Source organism: Pleurodeles waltl, chromosome 10 (assembly GCF_031143425.1).
Source record: "Pleurodeles waltl isolate 20211129_DDA chromosome 10, aPleWal1.hap1.20221129, whole genome shotgun sequence".
NCBI classification, from domain to species: Eukaryota; Metazoa; Chordata; class Amphibia; order Caudata; family Salamandridae; genus Pleurodeles; species Pleurodeles waltl.
This window is the reverse complement of record NC_090449.1, coordinates 932,561,515-932,588,734: the sequence shown is the minus strand read 5'-3', so window position 1 is coordinate 932,588,734 and position 27,220 is coordinate 932,561,515. Positions and strand designations below refer to the sequence as shown.

Below are 27,220 nucleotides of genomic sequence, written 5' to 3'. Positions count from 1 at the left end.
GAACAACCATACAATGAGCAGTGTTTTCACCTAGACATAACCGCACACATTAGTATGCACAGGCATACATCCTGCTAGCAATTGCTTTTTACAGTTCTATTGCCTGTTTCAACCCCTTGGCTACTCAAGAGACTGAGACCAGAAGCTGGCAAGCAAACTTTCTTCATACTAAGTTGACACCCTACATATTGCTCTCCTGATATATTGTACCATTCATCCTGTTCATTTTCCACCAACATACTCTGCCTGCTAAGACTGGCAATGGGAGTGCCATGGTTCTCTGTTTTTGCATAAGCCACCTGGGCATTGCCTGCTGCTGTGCTCACTTGTCTTTCATTCAGCTTTTGCTTTGTGTATGTTTGCTGTAATGCCACACACTGCTCACATAAAAATACTTTGATACGTACATGTCTTTGAAAAGCTGCTGATGTTGCAGTTGTCTCCGACAACGCAGCACACGATGAGACCAGATACTTGTTTTTTCAGAAGCTCATTTGTTTAAGTAGTCATTGTTATAAGGTATTCAGCATTTTATCACACTGTGATAAAAGAAACCGCAGAATTAACTTAGGAGGCTCCTCCTACATCAACTACTGGTGCAGCTACTGCACCTTTTGTGAATGAATAAACATTTTCGGTTGCCTGGGTAGGAGGCTAAGCAATTACATAATTGTTGTAGCCTTTATTGAATTTCTTTTTTTTTGTTTTTTTGTTTTAATGCGGGAATGCATTTTTAATTCCTGTGTTGTTTTCTTGCTCCACATTGTAATTTGTTTTAGAAGCAACATGTGTTTTCCTGTATACCTAACAGAATCTCCCACCTGGGTCTGACATTTTTCATTGAAGTTTGTACTACTGAACATCGACACCCACAATATTGTAGTACGAGAATCGAGAGACAAAATATCTAAAGACAAGTGCATATAGGGAGGTATAGATTTAATTTTTCCTCCTCCATACAGACGTACTTTGAAGCTATATGCAACACGTAGGCACATACATGTTGCGTTTGGTATAGAAACCTAGACTTAATTACCTGTCAATTTTATTTTTGATATTCTGTCTTCGCTGTTGTGTCCCATCTATATTGTGGTTTATTCAGGGGGTATGCCTTTTTTAAATTAAGCATAATGGCCTGAGTGGCTTTTTAATCCTCAAATTGGGCTAGTTTGATATAGAATCCTACTTATGGGCAGCTTTGAAGTTGGCCTTGCAGGAGTTTACCACACACATAGAAGTTATGTGCTGATAAGTTCCTTTAAATATATAGGCTATGAATGGACTATTGCATATGAGGAGTTTGATTACAAGTGGAACTTAGCAGAGTCAAAAGAAAGCTTTTCCTCATAGCCCTTTTTAAGTGATAACCCAGTAGGTCAAGGAACTACTGTTTTGTTTTACTGTAGGAATTATACTTTTTTTTTAATTGTTTTTATTTGCGTTTTCACATTACCGGTAATACAGTTCAACATCTCAGTGAGTCATACATATGCAGAAGAATCAGATTGCATATTTGAAAACAAATAGTTCGATGGCATCTGTCGCTGTAGATACACATGGTATGCATGAGCTCGCCATCTGGTGTTGGGTCGGAGTGTTACAAGTTGTTTTTCTTCGAAGAAGTGTTTTCGAGTCACGGGACCGAGTGACTCCACCTTCTGTGCTCATTGCGCATGGGCGTCGACTCCATCTTCGATTGTTTTCTTTCCGCCATCGGGTTCGGACGTGTTCCTGTCGCTCCGAGTTTCGGAACGGAAAGATAGCTGAAGACGGAAGATTTTCGACGGTATCGTTGCGATCCGGTTAGAGATAGACTCATACGACGACGCGTTCAACATCGAAGCGCCTCGGTGCCCTTCGGGGTAGATTTCGGCACCCCGTCGGGGCCTAGTCGGCCCGACCGCGTGGAGGACAACGCCGATGGATCGGACCCCGTTTCGATTCTGCCCCGAATGCCACAACAAATATCCTTATACGGACCTACACTCGGTCTGTAATCTGTGCCTGTCACCCGAGCACAGCGAAGAATCCTGTGAGGCCTGTCGGGCGTTCCGGTCCCGAAAAACTCTGCGCGACCGTCGAGCGAGAAGACTCCAGATGGCGTCCACGCCAAAAGAGCGTCCACAGTTCGAGACAGAAGAGGAACAGGAGGAATCCTTTTCCATCCAGGATTCAGACTCCGACGAGCTACACTCTACAAGAACTGTGAGTAAGACGTCGAGATCAAACCTTAAAAAAGGAAAGAAGGCCCAGGGGACGCCACTGCCAACCGGCCATGGCTCCACCCAAATTCTCGGTGACCAACAATCGGCACCGAAAAAGGCCCATTCAGTGTCGAGATCGTCCGACTTCGGTCGAGACACCGGCACGCAGCCTCCTCGGGACCGAGAGAGTGCTAAACAGAAGCATCGACACCGAGAGTTCGGTGTCGACACCGATCGACGCCGAGACAGTGGCGCCGAAGACCATAGAGGCCAAGAATTTTCGGCACAGAAAAAGAGGAAGGTTACCTCGGAGCCGAAAAAACAATCGACAGGGCTTTCGGAGCCGAAAAAAGCGACATCAGACCCTGTTTCTGGCTCCTATACCGAAGAGCATTCTATGTCTTCTCAAATGAAGAAACATAGATTTGAACAAGAACTGCAATCCACTGACGTGGATCACACGCAAAAGCGTATCTTTATTCAGCAGGGGACTGGGAAGATCAGTACCCTTCCACCTGTCAAACGAAAGAGAACGCTTCAGTTTACTCCTCAGCAACAAACAACACAAAAGGTAACACCTCCTCCCTCGCCTCCACCTGTAACTCCGGCTTCGCCAACTTACACCCCGTCACATTCGCCAGCTCACACCGCCATGAGCCACGACGACCAAGATCAGGATGCGTGGGACTTGTACGACGCACCAGTGTCTGATAACAGCCCAGACACATACCCAACTAGGCCATCACCACCGGAAGACAGCACAGCCTACTCACAAGTGGTGGCTAGAGCAGCTCTATTCCATAATGTGGAACTACACTCGGAACAAGTAGAGGATGATTTTTTATTTAACACCCTCTCCTCAACCCACAGCTCCTACCAAAGCCTGCCGATGCTCCCAGGCATGCTACGCCATGCAAAGGACATTTTCAAGGAGCCAGTTAAAAGTAGGGCAGTGACGCCTAGGGTGGACAAAAAGTATAAGGCGCCTCCTACGGACCCTGTCTTCATCACCTCTCAGCTGCCACCAGACTCTGTGGTGGTAGGGGCTGCCAGAAAACGGGCAAACTCACACACTTCTGGGGATGCACCTCCCCCAGATAAAGAAAGTAGGAAGTTCGATGCAGCCGGGAAGAGGGTTGCTGTCCAAGCAGCAAACCAGTGGCGCATCGCAAATTCACAAGCGCTGCTAGCGCGATACGACAGAGCCCACTGGGATGAGATGCAGCATCTCATTGAACATCTCCCAAAAGATCTGCAAAAAAGAGCAAAACAGGTTGTTGAGGAGGGTCAAAACATTTCCAACAATCAAATACGCTCCTCCATGGATGCAGCAGACACGGCCGCAAGAACCATTAATACGTCGGTTACCATCCGTAGGCACGCATGGCTCAGAACGTCTGGATTCAAGCCAGAAATTCAGCAGGCAGTGCTTAACATGCCAGTAAACGAGAAACTTCTGTTCGGTCCGGAGGTCGACACAGCTATAGAAAAGCTCAAGAAGGACACTGACACTGCCAAGGCCATGGGCGCACTCTACTCCCCGCAGAGCAGAGGATCTTATAACACCTTCCGCAAAACACCTTTTAGAGGAGGGTTTCGGGGTCAAGCCACACAAGCTAGCACCTCACAGTCCGCACCGCCCACCTACCAGGGACAGTACAGGGGAGGTTTTCGGGGCCAGTATAGAGGGGGGCAATTTCCTAGGAATAGAGGAAGATTTCAAAGCCCCAAAACCACTACCAACAAGCAGTGACTCACACGTCACTCACCCCTCCCACACAACACCAGTGGGGGGGAGGATACATCAATATTACGAAGCATGGGACAAAATAACTACAGATACATGGGTCCTAGCAATTATCCAACATGGTTATTGCATAGAATTCATGCAATTCCCTCCAGACATACCACCAAAATCACAAAATTTATCAAAATACCATTCACAACTTCTAGAGATAGAAGTTCAAGCACTACTGCAAAAAAATGCAATAGAATTAGTACCAAGCACACAAATAAACACAGGAGTTTATTCACTGTACTTCTTGATACCAAAAAAGGACGAAACACTGAGACCAATTCTAGACCTCAGGGTAGTAAACACATTCATCAAATCAGACCACTTTCACATGGTCACACTACAAGAAGTGTTACCATTGCTCAAAAAACACGACTACATGACAACCCTAGACCTCAAGGACGCATATTTCCATATACCAATCCATCAATCACACAGGAAATATCTAAGGTTTGTATTCAAAGGAATACATTACCAATTCAAAGTATTGCCCTTTGGTTTAACAACCGCTCCAAGAGTATTCACAAAGTGCCTAGCAGTAGTCGCTGCACACATCAGAAGGCAGCAAATACATGTGTTCCCGTATCTAGACGACTGGCTAATCAAAACCAGTTCGCTCACACAATGCTCAAACCACACAAATCAAGTCATACAAACCCTCTACAATCTAGGGTTCACCGTCAACTTTGCAAAATCAAACATTCTGCCAAGCAAAGTACAGCAATATCTAGGAGCCATAATAGACACGACAAAAGGAGTAGCAACGCCAACTCCACAAAGGATCCACAATTTCAACAGGGTCATTCAACACATGTCTCCAAACCAAACAATACAAGCAAGAACAATACTACAGCTCCTAGGCATGATGTCCTCATGCATAGCCATTGTCCCAAACGCAAGACTGCACATGAGGCCCTTACAACAGTGCCTAGCCTCACAGTGGTCTCAAGCACAGGGTCACCTTCTAGATCTGGTGTTGCTAGACCGCCAAACTTACCTATCGCTTCTATGGTGGAACAGTATAAATTTAAACATAGGGCGGCCTTTCCAAGACCCAGTGCCACAGTACGTAATAACAACAGATGCTTCCATGACAGGGTGGGGAGCACATCTCAATCAACACAACATAAGAGGACAATGGAACATACATCAAACAAAACTGCATATAAATCATCTAGAATTATTAGCAGTTTTTCAAGCACTAAAAGCTTTCCAACCAATCATAACCCACAAATACATCCTTGTCAAAACAGACAACATGACAACGATGTATTATCTAAACAAACAAGGAGGAACACATTCAACGCAGTTAAGCTTGTTAGCTCAAAAAATATGGAAGTGGGCAATCCACCATCAAATTGGTCTAATAGCACAGTTTATTCCGGGGATCCAGAATCAGCTGGCAGACAATCTCTCTCGAGATCACCAGCAAGTCCACGAATGGGAAATCCACCCACAAATTCTGAACACCTACTTCACACTCTGGGGAACACCACAAATAGACTTATTTGCAACAAAAGAGAACGCAAAATGCCAAAACTTCGCGTCCAGATACCCACACAAGCAATCCCAAGGCAATGCCCTATGGATGAACTGGTCAGGAATATTTGCTTACGCTTTTCCTCCTCTCCCTCTCCTTCCTTACCTAGTAAACAAATTGAGTCAAAACAAACTCAAACTCATTTTAATAGCACCAACGTGGGCAAGACAACCCTGGTACACAACACTGCTAGATCTGTCTGTAGTACCACACATCAAACTGCCCAACAAACCAGATCTGTTAACGCAACACAACCAACAGATCAGACACCCGGACCCAGCATCGCTGAATCTAGCAATCTGGCTCCTGAAATCCTAGAATTCGGACACTTACAACTTAGCCAAGAGTGTATGGAAGTCATAAAGCAGGCCAGAAGGCCATCCACTAGACACTGCTACGCAAGTAAGTGGAAAAGATTTGTTTGGTACTGCCATCATAATCAGATACAACCACTAGAGGCAACTCCAAAACATATAGTAAATTACTTGCTCCATTTACAAAAAGCAAAGCTAGCCTTCTCTTCTATTAAAATACACCTTGCAGCAATATCTGCATACCTGCAAACTACATATTCAACTTCCTTGTATAGGATACCAGTTATCAAAGCATTCATAGAAGGGCTTAAAAGAATTATACCACCAAGAACACCACCTGTTCCTTCATGGAACCTAAACGTGGTTCTAACAAGACTCATGGGCCCACCTTTCGAACCCATGCACTCTTGTGGAATACAATTCCTCACCTGGAAAGTTGCCTTTCTCATCGCCATTACATCTCTAAGAAGAGTAAGTGAAATTCAAGCGTTCACAACACAAGAACCTTTTATACAAATACATAAAAATAAGGTCGTCCTACGACCTAATCCAAAATTTTTACCAAAAGTTATTTCTCCATTCCATCTAAATCAAACGGTAGAACTACCAGTATTCTTCCCACAGCCAGATTCTGTGGCTGAAAGAGCACTACATACATTAGATGTCAAAAGAGCATTAATGTACTACATTGACAGAACGAAGAACATCAGAAAAACTAAACAGCTATTTATTGCATTCCAAAAACCTCATGCAGGTAACCCAATATCAAAACAAGGTATAGCCAGATGGATAGTTAAATGCATCCAAATCTGCTACCTTAAAGCAAAAAGACAACTGCCCATTACTCCCAGGGCACATTCAACAAGGAAAAAAGGTGCTTCAATGGCCTTTTTAGGAAACATCCCAATGCAAGAAATTTGTAAGGCAGCCACTTGGTCTACGCCTCACACATTCACCAAACACTACTGTATAGATGTGCTATCCGCACAACAAGCTACAGTAGGTCAAGCTGTATTAAGAACTCTATTTCAGACAACTTCTACTCCTACAGGCTAAACCACCGCTTATGGGGAACTAACTGCTTACTAGTCTATGCATACCATGTGTATCTACAGCGACAGATGCCATCGAACTGAAAATGTCACTTACCCAGTGTACATCTGTTCGTGGCATCAGTCGCTGAGATTCACATGGACCCACCCACCTCCCCGGAAGCCTGTAGCAGTTCAGAAGTTACCTTCAATTTTGTACATTTGTATATATATTACTTAATCCTTTAATAGGTACATACTTACATTTTTCATTGCGCGGGCACTATTACTATAGTACAACTCCTACCTCACCCTCTGCGGGGAAAACAATCGAAGATGGAGTCGACGCCCATGCGCAATGAGCACAGAAGGTGGAGTCACTCGGTCCCGTGACTCGAAAACACTTCTTCGAAGAAAAACAACTTGTAACACTCCGACCCAACACCAGATGGCGAGCTCATGCATACCATGTGAATCTCAGCGACTGATGCCACGAACAGATGTACACTGGGTAAGTGACATTTTCATTACCTGTTTTAGGGCTCAATCAGTACTTATTACATGACAATTCTCACATTCCGCCTTGGCATGTTTCAACTATAAAGGGCCACTTATCGGGTGCAGTTCCTTGGCTTTGTAAAAATTGGTGGCCTATCCAGGGCTGCTTCAAGCTGCAGTGTCCGCAAAGGACACTTTTTTGTACCATTTTCTTACTCAGAAATACGTATTTTCTTCGGTAACAATAGCAATACTGGTTGTTTTCTTGGCTAAATATGCCTTGCATATTCTATAACTGAAAATTAGATTGTGCTTTACATGTTTGCCCAAACATATGTTTATAATGGTAATAAGCTGCCAGAATTTCACAGGAGACAGTAGTGGAAACTTTATATGATTTGGGCCTCCACTAACCATACTGTTCCTTCACACCGGAATAATAATTTATATAGTGTCACAAGACTAGTGGAATGCTGTATTTCTTGTCAGAGTCCCCTAATCTGGTCCACAACTCAGAAAGATTCAATGTGCCAGGCCAGAGGGGGAATGATGTGGTTGATCCGGTATCTTGCGTAGCAGGACATGCTTATAATCATCTCCCTTCCTCACTAGGTAAAATGCACCAACTCCACCCACGTTATCACATAGCAGCAAGCAATCATTTTGTTTCAGCTGCTGTTATCCTAGGGCCATACTTTGTTTCTTTTAGTAGCCTTCTTAAGCACAGTCTTTTAGATTCTTTAACATTAGTAGCACCACAGCAGTTCCTTCTGTTGTTCCATGCATGGACTGTGGCGTGGGAACCCTATAGTAGCATGAAATCAAAGAACCACTATATGTGAGGGGCGTGGCCAGGTCTGCCGGCAAGATGGCCGTCACTCAGTGAGGCTCTGCCGGGCTTAGGGCCTTTTTTGTACATTTCTCCTGGTGGGGTGGCCGATCGAGCTCTTGATTCGCGCTGCAGATCTCCTGAGCCCTGGGTGACCTACTTGGTTCTGGTGGCGGGCCCTGGATCGGGCTGCCTGAGGCACTTCTCCCCTGTTCGCGGGGCCTGGCGGCGTGGCGCGGCCTGCAGGGCCGGTGGGCGCTCTGCCTTCAGGCTCGCGTGCTTGCTTGGTGGGCCGGCGGGCATTGTGCCAGCCCAGAGAGCGGAACATTTTGGCGGGGGGCATCTTTGCCTCCCTGCTGTGGGCTCATCGGCGGCCGGTTTGGGCTGCAGCCTGGAGGAAGCTGGGGCGCAGGAGTGCTGAGTGTGTGGCCTGACGTAGCTGCTGGAGCTGGCGGGTGGAAGGTGCTGGGGTCTGGTTCCTGCGGGGCTGACCGCCTGAGGTGACGTTCCGGACCAGAGATGTTCGGTCGGACCCGTACTGGTTGAGCCCCCAGGGCCTGCTGGTTGTTCGTTGGTTGAGGTCGCTGGGGGTGGCCTGAGGGGGCCCTGCGCAGGCTGTTCGCCGCGTGGTGGGCTTCTGGGGGCTAGTGCTGGCCCTGGTGTCTTGGAGGACGTTGCTGGCCAGATCGGGCCAGAGGAGGAGGTGGAGAGAGCTTACTTACCTGCTGGCGCTGCGGAGTCCTTCACAGCCCTGACCAGTTTGTCAGGCTGTTACACCTGTGGAGAGGTAACCAGTGTCGTGGCGCGTGGATCTGGGGCCTGGCGTCTGGTCTCATTTTAGAGGCACCCCAATATGGGACTTGTGTACACACCCTTGTGGAGAGCTCTGAGATTGGATACTGGATTTTCTAGGCTAGTGCCTTAGGTGTGCCTGAACAGTGGCCTGGTGCCTTACTTTTGCCTTGCCTGAACGGTGCTGACGGGCCCTCCGACGCTTCTGAGGTGGCATACGGGAGCAAAGGTTTCCTGGACTGTTTCGTCGTCCTATTGCTGGTGGGTTCTTGGTGGCTGGCAGTGACGGAGAATGGGCAAGACCGAGCAAAGACAGTCCAGGCTCACCTTTGAGGGCGGAAAGAAGAGAGGTGGCTCTTCTACCTCTCTACCCGGTGGTGAGAATGCTGAGGATGGGAGCCCGGATGCCTCGGTTAAGGCTATGTTTCTGGATCTCAAGAACAGCCTTGCAGGCATAAATGCAAAACTTGATCATGTGACTGAGCAGCTTGATCGCATCAAGGCCCAGGTGGATGATCATGACTCCAGGTTTGAGCAGTTGGAGTCACGGACATCTGATCTGGAGGATCACCGTAATGGTGATTGTGAACAACTTCTGCCAATGGAGCGAGTCTTAGACGTTGTTCGAAACAAGAATGAAGACTTGGAGGCGCGGTCGCGGTGTAATAACATCTGTATAATTGGCCTGCCGCAGACTACGGATATGGGTTGTATGGAGGACTTTGTGGAGGGCATGTTATCTGACCTTTTTTTCTGGGGAACTCTCCCGGCTGTTGGTGGTTGAGAGGGCCCATAGATCCCTGGGACCTTGGCCCCTGCCTGGAACCCCTCCGTGTCCCGTCATTGCCCGCCTGCTGAACTATCAGGATAGAGATACCATTCTCAGGCTGGCCCGGGAGCGACGACCTGTGATTTAGAAGAATTCTGAACTCAACTTCTTCCCTGACTATACCCCGGGCGTGCAGGCTGCGTGGCGTGCCTTTCTACCGATCAAGCGCGCGTTGAGCCAGACCAATGTGAGATTCTCGCTGTTATACCCTGTCAAACTAAAGGTGCAACATGAAGGGAAACTACTGTTCTTCACAGACCCGAAGCAGGCGGCCAAATTCATTAAATTGGTGCCTAAGCGACTGGAGGCTTCGGGCCTTGAGGGTTCTTGGTGTGAGCGAGCTGAGCTGCCTTAACTAACAATGACTGATTGGCAGGGGTTGGGGGCTGGGGAGGCTTCATTGCGATTGCTGGGGTTTCACATGACATGCTGTTTTTGTTTCTGGCCGCTCTGCTTTGCTGTTTGGCCCTTTCGCCCTTCTCCTCCACTCCTGATCGGATGTTGGGTTGGATGGCCTGGCTTATGCCCGTGGGATGAGTCCTGATTCTAGTATATGTATTGTAATTGGGTTTCTGGATGTTATGGGGGGGTGGTACTTTGCTTTGACCCATTTGCGGGGTCTGCGTCGGTGGGGGGCTGTGATATTTCATGTTCTGTGTTGCTTTTTCCTACTTTTTCCTTCCTTTCCCTTTCCTTGTTTGTTTGCTGATGGCAGGCAGGTTGGGGCACTGTGGATGCGACTTCCTTTTGCTGAGAGATTGTGTTGGGATAGAGTAAGATGACAGCCGTTCGTTGTCTTCCCTGGAATGTGCATGGGCTGAATGATGGGCGCAAGGCGCGCCCCATGTCTGCTTATGTCAAACATTGTGAAATTGATATTTGCATGCTCCAGGAGACACATTTGATTGCTTGTACGCACAACAGGCTGAGGGCTGGCCGGATCAGGGAATTTTACTGTTCTGTGTTCTCGCTCTATGCACGTGGGGTGGCGATCTTGCTGCGTAAAGGGTTGCAGTGGCGCACTCAAAGTTGTTGTTGATCCTAACGGCCGCTATGTTGTGTTGAGCAGCATGCTGCTGGATAGAGCTTGCAGGCTTGTTTCTGTATATGGCCCTAACACAGATGATCCTGACTTTTTTTCGTGAGCTGTGGCGCTTGGAGTTGATAGGCAGTGGCGCGGTGATTTGGGGTGGCGACTTTAACGTGATCTTGGGCCCCGCGGCGGATCGTGAGAGTTTAGCTAGGGTGCACCATGTTGCGGCTGCCAGGGCCCTGCAGTATGTGATGGATGAAGGCCCTTTGATAGATCTGTGGAGGGTGAGGCATGGTACTGCCAGAGAGAGATGTGTGTTAACTATATTCACAGTAGCTGGTCTCGTATAGACCGCTGGTTGGGCACGAGGGACGTCGAGCTCTGGACTCGTCCGGTGGATCACTTGCCTCGCACTCTGTCAGATCACTCGCTGGTTCGGCTGGTGCTGGAGGTGCCCTGTTGGTTGGAGTGTACTTTTTTGTGGCGGCTGCCGCATGGGGCACTCCGGGACAGGGTATTTCGTGAGGAGATTAGCGAGGCCGTACTTCATTTCTTTGGTGACAATAGTGGATCTGTGAGCTCATCCGGTACCTTGTGGGAGGCCTTTAAGTTGGTTATTTGCAGTGTGTGCTTCTCGTAGCAGCATGGTGTGTTGAAGGCACTGCTCTGTGAGCTGGCAGATCTGGAGGGGCGGATAGCGGATCTGGAGCGGCAGTTGGTGAAGGACTGGTCCGGTGCGGTACTCGCAGAGCGCAGTGTCCTTGTATGAGAAGGCCTACCTCAGGAGATTTGCTTTTTGGGGGCGGTATGCCAAGGGCCAGCGATACGATGAGGGGGAGAGGGCTGGTCGTACGTTGGCGAACATGCTGCGCAGACCTTGGGCCAGCAGCTACATTACCGAGATTGACGGCCCAGGGGGGTGAGCGTGTGGCCGGGAGGCAGGATATTATGCAGGCTTTCACCCAATTTTTTGTGAATTCGTATGCAGAGCGGACTGGGTTGGATGCTGCTGCGGCTCAGGCTTATTTCTCTGAGATTGCACTCCTCTGGTTTGATGATGCTCACCATGCTTATTTCGATGCCCCTTTTTCGGTAGAGGAGGTTGCTGCGGCGATTCGCAGTTTGGCAAGTGACAAGTCACCAGGGCTGGACGGTTTGACCCCCGCGTTCTATAAAGAGTACTCTGATATTCTTGCACCTTATCTCTTGGAGGTGTGTGCGGAGTCAATGGAGACAGGGTTCCTTCCTGCCTCACTTCGTGAGGCCTTAATTGTCTCGATACTTAAACCTGGTAAGGACCCATACAGCTGTGATTCGTATCACCCGCTTTCTCTGATCAACATCGATAACAAAATTTTGGCCAAAATGATTGCGGCGCGTTTGCAGCCGTTGCTTCTGAGGCTGGTGCTTCCGGACCAGTCTGGGTTCGTGCCGGGTAGATCCACATCCCACAATTTGCGCACATTTTTTGCGGTAGCGGGCTCCATGGGGGTCGAGGAGGATGCGGCTGCGGTGTTCTTGGATGCTACTAAGGCCTTTGATTCTTTGTCATGGGATTTCATGTTTGCTTTGCTCGATAGAGTGGGACTGAGTGCGCGCTTTGTGAAATTGATCCGATTGTTGTATTCGTCCCCTACTGCCTGGCTGCTTCTAAATGGGTCTATTTCGGACTCTTTCCTTGTCGCCAAAGGGACTCGTCAGGGGTGCCCTTTGTCCCCGCTACTCTTCGCCTTGGTGATAGAGCCTCTCAGCACCATAATGACTGGGGTCTGCCGTTCAGGCAACGACCTATTTTGATATCTAGGTATGCTGACGATATTGTGCTGTATGTTCGTGAGCCGCCTAAAAATTTGGGCGTTTTGTTGGATGAAATAGTGCGCTTTGGCTCCTTTTCTGGGATTATGATTAATTGGTCCAAGTCTGTGGTGCTACCTTTATCTGCCGGGTGACGAATTTCTCATTCCGGTACCCGATTGAATGGGCGGATGGCCCAGTTCGTTATTTGGGAGTCTGGCTGAGCTGTGATGGTGAAACTCTCTAGCTGGCCAATTATGGTAAGGCCATATCGTGGTTGGAAGGGAAAGTTGAGGCGTGGCGCTCGTTACCGCTCTCGCTAATTGGGCGTATTGCCATTGCGAAAATGGGGATCTTGCCAAAATTCCTATATCTGTTTGTAAATCTCCCTCTCCCACTTCCGGCAAGCTATCTGCGACGTCTTCGTTCTGCTCTGATACGATTGGTTTGGGCCGGTGGGCAGCTTCGTATTGCCTGGGAGAAGCTGACGTTAACATTTGAACTGGGTGGCCTTGCTGCCCTGGATCTGCAGATCTACTATTATTGTGCTCAGGCGCATTTTCCGTATTATTGGCTGCGTCCGGTCCAGTATCTGCCGCATCTTGCGCCTGAGAGTGATTCGGTGGGCCGGATGATTTGACCCGCATTCTGGGTAATCCCTCCCGGCCTCGAACGCGAGGTGTTGACACTGTGACGTGCACCGCTCGGGCCTGGCCGGCGCTGCTGTGCTGCTCTGGGGCAAGTTTGCCCTATGCCGTTTCGCTCCCAGTTCTTTCGGTTGCGGATCTTGAGATGTTCCGCGATGTGCAGATGCGCGATTTTCTCCGGGATTCGAGTTTAACTGAATTAGGTGACTGGTTTGTGAATGGTCGCTTGATCTCCCTTGGAGATGCGCTAGAGGATGGACGTGCTACTGCATTGCAGCAGCTGTACGTGCTGCATGTCTGCGCAATGCTGCGAGCTCGACTCTACGGAACCTCCATTGGAATGTCAGGCCTTGGAGGTGCTGTGCTGCGCTCAGCCGCTGCGTAAACTTATTACTAAATTGAATAATTGTGTACAGGAGCGGCGGGGTGACCTTGGTGCGTCTGCTAGAGTGCGATGGGAGGTGGATGTGGGTGAGCCTATATCTGAGCAGGTGTGGCGAAGATGATGCGCGCACATGAGAGCTTTATTCCCCAATTATAGGCTACGTCTGTTTCACTTCAAATTTTTGCACTGCCTATATTCTACCCCTAGCAGGCTCTGCTCGATGGCCCTGCGTGCGGATGCGTGCTGTGAACGGTGCCGTGCTCCCGATGCGGTTTTTTTGCATCTCGCGTGGGAGTGCGCCGAGGTACATGCCTTTTGGGTGGAGGTCATTAGAATGATTGAGGAGATGACTGGTTTGGAGCTGCCCTTCTCCCCCAGATTAGCGCTGCTTGGATGTGTGGACAAAGTGCGGCCGACTCATAGGCAACTGGTGGGCCTACTCCTGTTGCTAGCTAAGCGTAGAGTTGCGATGTGCTGGGGTCGGGGTCCAGCCCCTCGCGGATCTGACTGGCTGCGTTATGCCTTCTTTTGTCAAGAGCAGCTGATAATTTTTTGAGAGCTGAGTCCGGAGGGTTCTGAAGTTGCGGCCACCATTTTAGGGAACGGGACACGGTCCCTGTAGCTGAAAATTGAAATGAAAACTGTCAAGGGGTCAGAGTGGAGTTACACTGACCTCAGGGCTGTGATGTCACATTATGACCTTACAATGTTCTTCTTTTTTTTAATTTTTTTTATGGCGTGTGATATTCGCGAATACGTTGCGAAGCTTGGCGCGATCCCCGTGTATCGTCATGGCAAATTTGCGAATATCGGCAACAACAAAAAAACTATTGAAAGTTATTTAATTCATTCACTCATAGATGTGGTCAGAAACTCATGCACCAATTCACTCACCCAGTCAGATTCAGACACCAATTCGCAGACCCTCTCGCTCCCATTCATAGACCTACTCACGCACTCACTCATAAACCCACTCCGAGCCTTATGCACACACTCACACACTGAGGCTCTCACTCACAGACCCCCGCAGAATCTAATACTCACTCAGACTCAGTCTGATACTGACACACCCACTCAGATTCTGATGCACCCACTCAGACCCCCATACCACCACTCACAGACCTATTCAAACACTCATACACCCACTCATTGACGCTCTCCCAGACCCACTCAGTCCCTCACGCACCCACTCAAAGACCCACAGAGATGCTCACACACCCACTCACAAACACTCACACCCACTCCTACACCCAGAGACACCCTCTCACACCCAGACACACCCTGTGACACCTCTTCTCACACCCAGAGAGACAAGCCCTGTGGCCAACACCTACGTGGCAACCCCAGCCATGCATAGTGCGGTGGTGGTTGGATTAACGTATAGTAATTAAAAATACTTTAAGTTTTAAAAAAAAAAACACATACAAAATTCACTGAAAAAAGCTGTGGTTCCAGGGACATTATAGTTAGGAAAAATAACTTTAAACAAAAAAGAAATTCACTGAACAAACCAAAGGTTACAGAGACGTTATAGTTAGTTTCTGAATTTACTTGTACAAAACCATAGAAATTCAGCAGTTCTAGTTTAGTTATTTCAAGTAAATATAACTCACGCCCTAAGACACTATTTTGCACCAGTCCAGACAGTAGAGGTCAAGTCGAATGGGCTCACTGGCGCACTCTGCAGTGGCTCGTCACTACCATCTTGCTCCAGGAGACCTTCTATTCCTCTCATCTCACTTTTCTCCTGAGATCCTGGTCATATAGGCATTAAGCTTTTCAGGATTGTCGGTGGTTACCTTCCCACTTATCTCTTTGGCTAGAGAGTCCACGTGCTGAGAGGCTTGGGTGGGGAAATACCTTCTCTGCGGGGAGCAAGGCTTTATAGTTCTTGAATGCAAACTGCCTTGTAGCATGCTATATCCATTCCCTATGGGATATGGCTCAGGGGATGATGTCTCGTGTATCAGAAGAGTTGAGAGTGCACTTTTAAGAGGTGGTTCAGGATTGCCAGAATGCATCACTACATCATAATAAAGGATAGCGCTGACTCCTTAGCCTGAGCTTTGGGACCCTTTGTCTCAATCTGCAGATATGATTGGCTCCACATTTTCCCCCTGATGTCCTAGCTAACCTAATGGATCTTCTGTTTGATTGGAATTGCTTCTCCGGTGGTAAGGTGGATTCGGCATTGAACGCTGGAGAGGTTTAAGGCCAGTACAGCAAAAGCTTGATCCATGAGACTTCAGTTCCTTCCTCCTACAAGAGATTACTGCCAATTTCAGTGTTGTGGCTTCTCAAGAGGATTTTCCTTTTGCTAGCAACAAACTTACCAACCACAATCTCAACAGCAGCAGAACCCACTGGCTAAGAAATATATGGGAAGAACCAGAGGAAAGGGAGGAGGATCCACCCATTAGCCTGCCTTCTCTCAGACCACCTGTCTAGCAGACCTAGTTTACTTCCCAGACCTGTAGGGGGGTAGGGAGTTCTCCCTTCTTCCAGCCTGGAAGACCATTACTTCAGACCAGTGGATCCTACACCCTTTCCTTCCTTCAGCCTCCAGCCCCCCATGTAGGGTACCCCACTTCTGTTTCACCTCTCAATCCTACAACAAGTGGCAGCACTCTTACAAAAAGGGGTTGAGGGGTTAGTGCCAGAACAGGAAAGAGCCCAAAAGGATGTTACTCCCAGTACTTCCATGTTCCTGAAAAACATTGGAGTCCTTCGTCTGATCCCGGGCCTTAGTTGAACTTCTACCTCAGCAAAGAAAAGTTTAAGATGCTGACCCTCACTCAAGTGTTAACCTGCAGGATGCATACTTAACCAGCGATAACGTTGGAAGTACTTGCCCTTTGTAATGTGTTCTACGCATCACCTATTTGCAGTGCTCCAATTTGGCTTAACATCAATGCCTCAAGTCTTCACAGAGGTTATGGCAGTGGTTGCAGTTAATCTCTGAAGGCCAGGCATTTTAATTTTTCCATACCTGGATGACTGGTTGATTAAACTGAGTCACAGGAGGTGGTGTCTCTTCATTTGCAGTCAGCAATATTCCTGGTATTCGACCTGGGCTTTTCAATCAGTCTCAGAATATCACCTGATGCCCTCCCAACAACTCCTGTTTATAGAGTCTGTACTGGACACACTTTACTCTGTGCCTTTCCTCAACATCAGAGGATTGCTGACCTCCAGGAAATGGTCCCATCCTTCCGGCAAGGTGCAAGAGTTATGGTTCTTAGAATCCTCCAACTTTCGGGCCTGTTAGCATTCTACTAGTCGCACACCCACATTGGCATACTGGAGCCCTGCCCTGTAGTGGAGCCACCGCAGACAGTGGCTTCAATATAGAGGAGACCTGTCTGGCATAATCTCCCCCAATGCTGCAGTAGAGGTAGCTTGGTGGAGGAACGAGGCAAATCAGAAATTTGGGATGGCCTTTGATTCTCTGACAGCCCTGGCTACGGTAGTGACGGGTGCTTTCACTTCAGGATGGGGAACTTATCTCAGAGGATCTAGAGATCAGAGGCCTATGGTCTGCAGATAAACCTGGTGCAACTGTGGGCTATTCAGCTGGTACTCTGGGCCTTTCTCCCCTCCTTCTAAGGTCGGTCTGTCCAGAGCTTGATGGACAGCACAACAGTGATGTGATATGCCAGCTTCCAAGGAAGAGTAGGCTCTCGCCTCCTTTGCCGGATAGTATTTAGTCTGTGATTTTGGGCACATCACCAAAGGATCTGAGTTGCCGCCAGTCAGGGGGTCTCCGAAAGTTAGAGCCTATAACCTAAGATAGCATTATCTTGCTGATTGCAAATGGTGTCTCCTGATGGAGGTAGCCCAAGATGTCTTCGCCCAGTGAGCATTCCTCAGATGGACATGCTTGCTTCTATAGAAAATGCTCAGTGCCAACAGTTCTGTGCACCTCAGTATCCGCTGAAGGGAGCTTTGGTGGAACTCATTTCAGTTGAACTTTTACTGCACTATGCATTTTGCCTCCTTTAACCTTGATTTCTTGAGTTCTGAGTAAGATACCACATGACCGGGCCCAAGTCATTCTCATCATCCCGGATTAGCAGAGGAGAGGTTGGTGTGCAAATCTTTGGTATTACTCCATATATTCCCCACTGAAGCTGCCATTCAGTCTTCTCTCCCAGTTAGAGGACATGGTTCTGCACCCCAATATCGGAGGCCTTTAGCTTTATGCCTGAGGTTTGATCAGGGACACATGAACTACTTTCAGCTGCCACCTGAGGTGGTAGACATCATGTCATCATGGCCTTGCTCCTCTCAAAAAAGACCAATTACTCTGGAAGATGGAGTAAAATTGTTGCTTGGTGCACAAACAACAATGTGGACCTCTTACAGAATTTTGTTTTCCAGGTCCTGCAGTTCACACTTACCCTATGGAAAGGTTATGTGCCATAGGTACTGACAAGGTGTATTTGGCTGCATTATTGATGTTTCTCTGTCTTCCAAGCACACCATCCTTGTTCAAGTACCCAGCTGTGATGTGTTTTATTTGGGGTTAACAAATGTGTATCCCTCAATTCCATTTGTTTTACCCCATGAGGATCTTAATCTTTTAATTTGTCTAGTTGTCCTTTAAGTATGTTGACATTTTAGTGACTATTACTTCGACCGAACAAGTAAGTAAGGGAGTGAGTTTCAAACTCTCAACTCTTGCCTACCTTCCACCCCTTTTTATCCTGACAAATTGGTGTTGCAAACCAGGGGTTGCTTTCCTGCGGAAAGTGTTGACCCTTTTCCACTTCAATCAGTCCATCATCCTCCTGTCTTTTTATTCTCCTGCCCATCGCACAAAGGAGGAGGAGCAGTTACACAGGTAAGATCCTAGGCGGGCAGTCAACTACTATGTGCATCGTACCAAGGAAATACTACTCTATCTGCTGCTCTTGGGTTACTGTGGTGCCAAGAAATAGAAAGTAGTTAACAAACTGACTCTGTCCTGATGGATTATCCTCTGCATTAAGACCCGCTATGCTTTGGCCAAGAAAGAACCCCTGGAAGAGATTAGAGCCCATTCTACCAGAGCCATATCAACCACTTGCTATTGGCATTCCTGGCAAGAGCAGATTTGCAAAGCAGCAACGTGGGACTCTCTACACATCTTTGCCAACCATTCCTCTTTCTAGGCAGGACATTGCTTTTGGAATCTATTCTACAGGTGAGAAATATTCAGGTACACGTATGCATCAGAAGAAAGTAGCTCACCTGTGACAACTGGCTTTCTGGTGGATACGCTAACTACAAATTCCTTACCGACCTGCATGTCTCCCTCGTTTGCTAGACGTGTTATAGGGAAAGTTAATAAGACCCCAAGTGGCGTTTGATACTGCATAACTATCTCAATGCCAATCCATCCACACGCCGTGAAGGCTGGGAAAAGTGGTTGGAAACCTATGTTACTAGGCCAGGGTGAGGGCTAAATGGCTTCAGCAATGTCATCTGACACCACTTCTGGCATCTACATTAAGTCAGTGCCTCTTACTGGCAAAGTGAGAGCTTTAACCTTTTCAGATCTAGTCTGGCATATGGGATTATTTTACAGGTGAGGAATTGCAGGAAGATAGAATATCCACCAGAAAGATTGTTACAGCCTGTAAGTAACTTTTCCTTTCAGACATCTGATTGAGTAGAAGTCCTCATACCCAGTTTCCTCCAGGGTCCATTTTCTTTTAACATCCGTGTTTGGTTATTCCACTGCTTTCTATGCCAGGAGACTCCAACTTTGATGCTTATTCCAATGTTTAGCTCCAGGGTGGGACATCTGTGTTTAGCAAGGAGAGATGGAAGCTGGCACCTCTGTGATGTCCCACTCAAACTTCCCAAGAAAGCTTTGCACGTCTTACTCCATGAGATAAAATCTGCAGGATCTGGTTTCAGTAAATGGTCTGGTTACACTCATACTTAGACCTGCATCTGAGGAAAGATTCACTGCCTTTCCCCTTCCCCATACACCAGCTCACCTGCATAACCACACTATATTCTTCTGCAATAATTTCTGCTTCTTCAAAACCAGTTAATTGTTCTTTCTTGTTTGCAACTGAGACCCCTTTTTACCAACCAAATTCACTCTAATTTTGTTGGGAAAGTAAAAGCTGAGATACACCATAAAAGAAGAAACGTGTGATCGCTTGATTTCATTTGTCTGTTAGGGAAGTAAACGAAACTGATTGGGTAGCTCAGCCATTGGTTCTTTGAGTGGGTTAGCTTACTTGTTTCAAAGACTCTTGAATCCGAATATGGCTAGATGACTTCCTTACCTACTACACCATTGCTTTTCTGCTGTCAGAGGCCAGGCCAGAGTCCAGGTTATCAGTAAGCCAGCCAAGCATATGTATTGAGGCTCTGAAGCAGGGGTGCAAGACAAACCAGTTCTAAACCACTGTACGCTCAGGCAGCACAAAGTACACTTTCTTAAAGCTACTTTCCCACTAACATTATCAAAAATGTACCTTTATCAAGGAGTAAAAAAATTACTTTTAATCTTTGCTCTAACATTTCCCTAGTCCTACATAAGAAAAATGGATTTTCTTCATAGACTGGTGTTTCCTGGACAATGCAGCTGTACCTGTTCAATGAAAAAAGAAAATTGAGTAATTGTTCACTGTGGGAGCGTACTATTCTTAATGTGTAATATGCCAAATGTTTATAGAGTAAACACTTGTGATCTTACAAGGCTTACTCTAGGGATGACTGCTAATATATAAGAATATTTTTTTTTTACATGTTAAAGCACTTTTCCCTACTATAAGTCATTACAGTGCTTTTAAATTGCAGTTCCGCCAAAGCGCAATGATTCTTTCCAGAGCCATTCCTATTTGTTACATGTGTGGATGGTGTAAATACACACTGGGACCCACATATGACATTAAACTTCAGTGCTACTGGTTCAATTTATGTACCAACTTACAATGGGAATGTTAAATGTATCAATTGTGTGAAAGTAATCTTACTATACTTTTTGGGCACACGAGCATACTTACTACGGCACAAAATGGTGTCCTAAAGCATAGTCTTAACATCTGGGAACAGTAAAGTCTACAAAAGGTAAAAAAAACTGGAGTGACCAAACAGAAAAGACAGGTTTCCTACTGTTGGTAACTGTCAACACTCTCATACCATAGTCTACCTATAGTTGTTCGGGAAATTGGCCAAAACCTCAGAGCAATAACCCATCATCATGTTGCATTTTTATAACAAAAATGTAATGACCTAATCAGACTCCTTTTGAAGATGATACTTTATTTAAATGCAATGGAGTAATGGAATAAATGGTTTAACTACTGTTTGACTTGTGTTGTGGGCTTTGTTGTTTTTCAAGCGTCATGATATTATAAGGGATCGTTTTTTAAAAGTAGCAAGCACATCTTGAATAACCTTTAATTGTTCTGGGCATTTAGACCTACATTTTGCAAAAAGGCTAATTTGTCGTAAATCAACATTCTGTGTGGCATGGGTTTCTTCTCGCAAAAGCAAAGTTAAATTGCCTACAGTAGCTAATCTTAAGAAAAGGTTCAGTATAAGGAGAAATGCTGAATTCCCACGTTCTGATTTTAGGGCCAGATATAGCAAGCCGTTTGTATGTCGCAAACTGCGAAAATCGCAGTTTGCGCCATGCAAACGGCCTCACGCTATGCACATTCACAAATTGCGAGTCGGTACCGACTCGCAATTTGTGAATGCGACTCGCAAATAGGAAGGGGTGTTCCGTTCTTATTTACGACTCGCATCGCAATTCAGAATTGCTTTGTGACCGCGAATGCGGTCGTAAAGCAACTTGCAGTTACCACCAGTGTCACACTGGTGGTAACTCATTCGCAAAAGGGAAGGGGTCGACAATATTTTTTCAGAGCAGGCAGTGGTCCTATGGACCACTGTCTACTCTGAAAAAAACGAAACCAAATGGTTTCGGTAGTTTTTTCATTTTGCAACTCGTTTTCCTTTTAGGAAAACGGGCTGCGAAATGAAGAAGAAAAAAAACTGCTTTATTTAAAAAGCAGTCACAGACATGGAGGTCTGCTGACTTCAGCAGGCCACCATCCCTGTGAGTGCAGGGACACGCTATGGGGTCGCAAAATGCGACCCACCTCATGAATATTGATGAGGTGGGTCTTTGCGACCCCATTGCGAGTCGCAGACGCTGTCAGACACCGTTCTGCATCAGAGATTGCGACTCGGATATTGAGAGTCGGGCTGACTCGCAATTTCCGAGTCACAATCTCGGACTTTCCTACGTGTGGCCCTTAGTGACATAATTGTGATTAAGACCTCTGAAAGAACTTGGATTATTTTTCTTTGTGGATTGTACTTTTGTAAAGTGATAGTCAAGCAAGCATAAGTACCCTACTTAACACGTACCCAGCTATAGAAATATCAAGCAGACAAATGAAACACATTAGATCAAATTCCACTAAAATGGGTAAAGGAGGGATTTTATTAGATGATTTCATCAGCTCTTTCCCCGGACATTAATACATTTTGAAAGTTAAGAGACGGTGGGGTGATTCTCTTGACATGCGGTACAACGGGCAATATCCCTGCCTGTCAAGAGTCCTTCAATGCTGCCTGAGCTGAATGACACAACAAAGAAAGCCTCAGCCAAGAAAAGTGCATTGATGTAAGAGTTCACGTTACCAGGCCTGTGTCAGGCAGCACTGTGTAAAACATATGACCTGCTATAGGTGGCGTGGCGTCACTTTGATTTCCAGTGAAACTGCTTGTCCAGGAAGGCAGGAAAAATTGTACATTTTAAACCGTGTTGCTGATAAGGAATGTGTGATATATGGTGGCAAATTGGTCTCATTGAAGTGGGCCGGCTATGGAATCTGTGCCTTCTGACTATGTCATTCATTCACAAAGTGTATTATGATTGAGGTTAGAGTGTATCTTTGCTATTTCTGTAATCCATATACACTAGGTCTTGTGTTTGTATTTTCCTGGCCCCTTACGTTTTTTAGCTCTTGCTACCCGAAGCACTTTAGCTTTCTGTTTGCAAGAGCCACTTGTTAACATAGCAAAAACCTATAGTGGGCTTGGACACCGTTCATTGCTTACCTTTGGTTAGATTTATTGTCCCTCTTACTTGATTATTCGAAGACTTGCCTTCATCTCCTTATTGTCTACTTATCTGCCCCTCCCCTGGGGCTTATCTTTTTACCATCTTTTTGATTGGCGGACTAGTATCCTTCCAATGTTTATATTTAGAGAGCTATTGTTTTGCTTTTTCATTAAGCACTTCATGAGTGTGCATATCTTCTAGCTGTCCCTCATTTGGTGCTTACCTCTCGGAAATAAACTCCCCCACCGCCCCATGTTACTTCCCCTTCAACCTCTCCTCTGTTGCTCTCCCATCCCTCACACACCTTGAAATCAATATTTTAATTTAATTTTCATTTTCAGTGTTTGGCAGCTGCCATTTGCTGGTGGACTTTTCTCCTTTTACGTGCTTCCATTGCTCCACTCCCCGTTGGTTAGTGCACCCAGTCCCCACTCATTCCTCCGTTGCTCATCCATCTCCCCCACAGTCAATTGATTATATTTTTCTTACTTTACATTTTTTAGGGAGGGACCGGCAGCAGTCATTTGCTGTCAGATTGCTCCACTCGCCAAATGTGCATTAGCGCAAAATAGTTTTCCTTTTTAATGTGTCAATCAAGTGTTGTCCACCCCGTAGGAAGGTGCCCCTTTTGACATGGTCAACCTCACTTTTTGCCACTGGTACTGAGGTTTTTCGACTGAAGGTGCACTAGGTTCCTGCTAACTAGGTTCCCAGTGCTAGTGGTCTTTCTCTAAAACATGGTAAAAGGTCTAATTGTGTACAGCTGGCACACCCTTTAGTACCTTTGTAACTCCCTAGTACATGGTATCCCTGGTATCTAGGACCTGGGTACTAAAGAGGACCCCTAAGGGCTGCAACATGTATTGCTCCACTCCAAAGGGACCCCGAAACAAATTGCACACAGCCTGCCATTGCAGACTGCATGTCATGGTGCAAGCCATGAGTGAAAACGCAACCTGGCACATTCATTGTGTGCCATGTCAAAGTCACTACATGTGTTATATGTAAGTCACCCCTAGAGCAGGCCATAAGAGCCTTAATGTGCATTATAATACATGTGAAGGTATGTCAGCATGAGCAGATATACCCCTGTGATGTCTAGTTCTATTGCTAGATATTGCAAATGAACAGGAAGCCATCTTAAGATATGCACTTGACACTTGTCATTACGAGTTACCCAGCTACATAATGGCTTCACTGAAACCTATGGTGTTTGGTGTTGCACACCGTTTCTCAATAAATCCAGACTGATGACAGTATTGGATTTATTATGACATGCACCCAGAGGGCACCTTAGAGGTTCCCCCTGAAACCTGCTAGTACTCAAATGTGCTTGCTGGTTGTTATCGACCAGCCTGCCACCACAGACCCCCCCGGAGATGAGAGCTTGCGCTCTGAGACCAGAAACAATCCCTGCTCCAGAGAAAGGTGTTATCACCTCCTCCAGCAGGATGGCTAGTGAATCTGCATACAAAGTCCCTGCCACCTTTGATATGCAACCCTGGCTTCCCCAAGATCTTGAAGTTGCCCACCCCTGCCCTGAGGCCCATTTGGCACCAGGACAGGTGGTAAATTAGCTATGCAGGCTAGTCTCACCCCTTAGGGGGCAGCTTGATGTGCTCTATTAAAGAAGGGATTCACCATCTCGTTTTTGGTAGAACTAGGAATTCTGGGACAGGTTTATGCCTACTGCCCACAGGAAGTGGTCATATAGGGGGGTGTAGTCACCCCAGGGGTGCTACTACTGTACACTCGCCTAAGTGCCCCTAAATTGAGTGTTTAGGAGGCCCCGACACCAGAAGAACAGATTTGACTGACTAAAGAAGAAGGGCAATTAAGTGCCGACCAACGCAAGAACCGAGGACTGGCTAAGGGCTTTGGCACCAAACCCTGCCTACTTGCTCCAGTCCCGACAATTGCAAAGACCCAACTCATCCTGCAGCTGTGCATCCTCCAAAAGCCTCGGAGGCCTGCCAGCACTTTGCCAACCAGCCAGCATCTCCCTTAGAGTGGAGGAGCCACTCACTTCCCTGCAGCAGCAGACATGACCTGCGACTGTCTGGTTCTCCATTGTACTGACTATCGGGGTCCACCGAGGGAGCATCTCAGCAGGAGGAGGATCCTGAGTATCCAGGATTGCAGCCCGATCGACTCATCCAGGCTTCGAGAAGCTGAGCCTACCCGGAGCCTTCCTGCACCATTACCCGGAGTACCACCGCCAGATGCAAGCACCAAGTCTTGTTTGTGTTCGGCCGGAACACCATTGTTGCACAAACTTACCTGCACATCGAGGCGCTTCAACAGAGGCCAGCTCCACTCCAAAAGTCATTCCATTGTGTTTCATTTCCCTCTTTTGCAGGTACGTCAAGCACAGTGAGCCTCTAACTCGCCGACCCGCTGGACAAAACACCTGTGCACCCGAGCCCCCCAGCCTGAAACCGATGGCGTCCCTGCGTAGCTGAGACCCTCAAGGACTGAGCCCCCCTTTGGGTTCAATCAGACTGGTCACGCACCCCCCACATGCAGCCCTTTTCTTCCAGGTACTGCTCCTATTGACTTCAATGTGTAGCATCTTTGGCTACCACCACTAGGAGAACACCTCTGCACCCGGACACCCCAGGACAGGTAACCCAGAACTGCTTGGGGTTCTAAGGGCCTTGACCCTGGCTTGCCTTAAGTCCAGAAGAACAGTCCTGTAAGTCGATTGCAAGTGACCCTGTGCAGTGTATGTTTTCCCCATAGGATAACATTACCACGTTTGAGGCTCATGCCTCAGATTTGACAATTGTATTTTCTGCATTTCTTAAAATCACTAACTCAAAGTACTTACCAATGTTGTAGACCTTGGTGCCTAAATTATTATAAAAACCCATAGTATTTTTCTAAAATTGGTCTTTAGTTTCTATTTGAGTGAGTGTCACATTCATTGACTGTGTTCAACAAATGCTTAGCACTACCCTCTGAAAAGCCTAAACTGTTCACCCACATTACCATAAAAGAAAGCATTTTGGTTTATTACTTTAACCTCTGTCAGTCAATAAGGGTTGCCTGTACTACCTACATAGTTTACCCCTACACATTAGTACACTGTATAAACAGTGCTTAATTTGTAAATAAAAACGTGCCGGTGCCCAAAGCTCTCCTCTGAAACACACGGCTGCTGCCATTGAATGTGCGAGCATGGAATACTGAGGTACCGTAATCCTGAAGCCATCTCGGGCCTCTTTAATCCATTTACAGCCACTCCGTGCCCCCTTCAGTTCACTCTTGCACCTTTCTGCTTTCTCTCTTTGTGACACATTTTCGGTTTTCTCTTCCTCCATTTTTCCCATATGTGCCTTTTGCTCAAAAGAAATGCTTGAATCAGAAAATAAGTGCCGGTGCCCAGCACTGGAAACCACCAACACAAATTAAGCACTGTGCATAGATGGCCAGTTTCCTACAACCACCTTAAAAGATGAGTAAAAACAAATGGTGCCAGCGTCATACCGTAGGTGTATGCATGGTAATTCACACGCACACATGTCCACAGGCATATGTGCACTGCAGAATGCAGCGGCTGAGTTATTACTCCCTTTTTTTCCTCCTTGTTTTTTTCACATTGCATCAGCAACAACCATTTTACTTTTTGCTGATGTTAGTAGATTAAGACCCACTTGCTTTGTTAGTGCTTACTTTACTTTAAAATTGGATTTAATTACATATTAATCTGGTTGAGACATGTTACTTTACATATGGAGCTTACTTAGGTACTGATCACCAGTACCTGGTGAACAGTGTTGTAAGTACGGCTAAGGACTGGTTCATAGTTTCCTGTTTTGAAATGGAGTGAAACCATAATTGCAAAATAAGTACATTTGTCTGCTAGTAATTCATTTATTTCAAATTAGTGATGGAATCCTTGCCCCATATCCTGGGTGATCTTAGCTAGTTGTTGTTTACAGCTTTAAGTCATCTGAATGCAGTTATCTTTGGTTACTGAATTACTTGTTCTTGCATTTCTCTAAGGTGTTTGTGAGTTGCAATTTCTGTGGAAAATCCATCTCGTACAGTTGTTCAGCAGTGCCTCACCAGGGTCGAGGTTTTAGCCAGTATGGAGTCAGTGGTTCACCAACGAAGTCAAAGGTCACTAGTTGTCCTGGATGTCGCAAACCCCTTCCTCGCTGTGCATTGTGCCTCATAAATATGGGAACTCCTGTTTCAAGCTGCCCAGGTATGGTCTTACTTTTTAATACTCTTCTTTAGGTGTAAATGTAGTACCTTATAAAAGTTACATATTGTCTCTTTCACTGTTCAGAGTAAGCTGGCTGCTTACAACTGAAGAATCGGTTATGTATTTCCACATAGTCTGAGCTTTATAATGAAGGTCTTTTGGTTCACCATGCACAAGGGTAATACGTTGACAGTTGTGAAGTGGTGGAAGGCAATACTGACATCCAAACCATGT

General features: G+C 46.6%; 1 protein-coding gene across 2 annotated transcripts in view; it reads left to right on the top strand.

Annotated features, from left to right (window-relative positions):
* MIOS (meiosis regulator for oocyte development) overlaps positions 1-27,220 on the top strand; it is a 148,802-nt gene that overhangs the window by 58,412 nt on the left and 63,170 nt on the right. For both annotated transcript variants that reach the window (XM_069211726.1, XM_069211727.1), the window contains one exon: positions 26,782-26,986. In XM_069211726.1, coding sequence (XP_069067827.1) covers positions 26,782-26,986 — 205 coding nt within the window. The remainder of the gene's footprint in view (positions 1-26,781; positions 26,987-27,220) is intronic.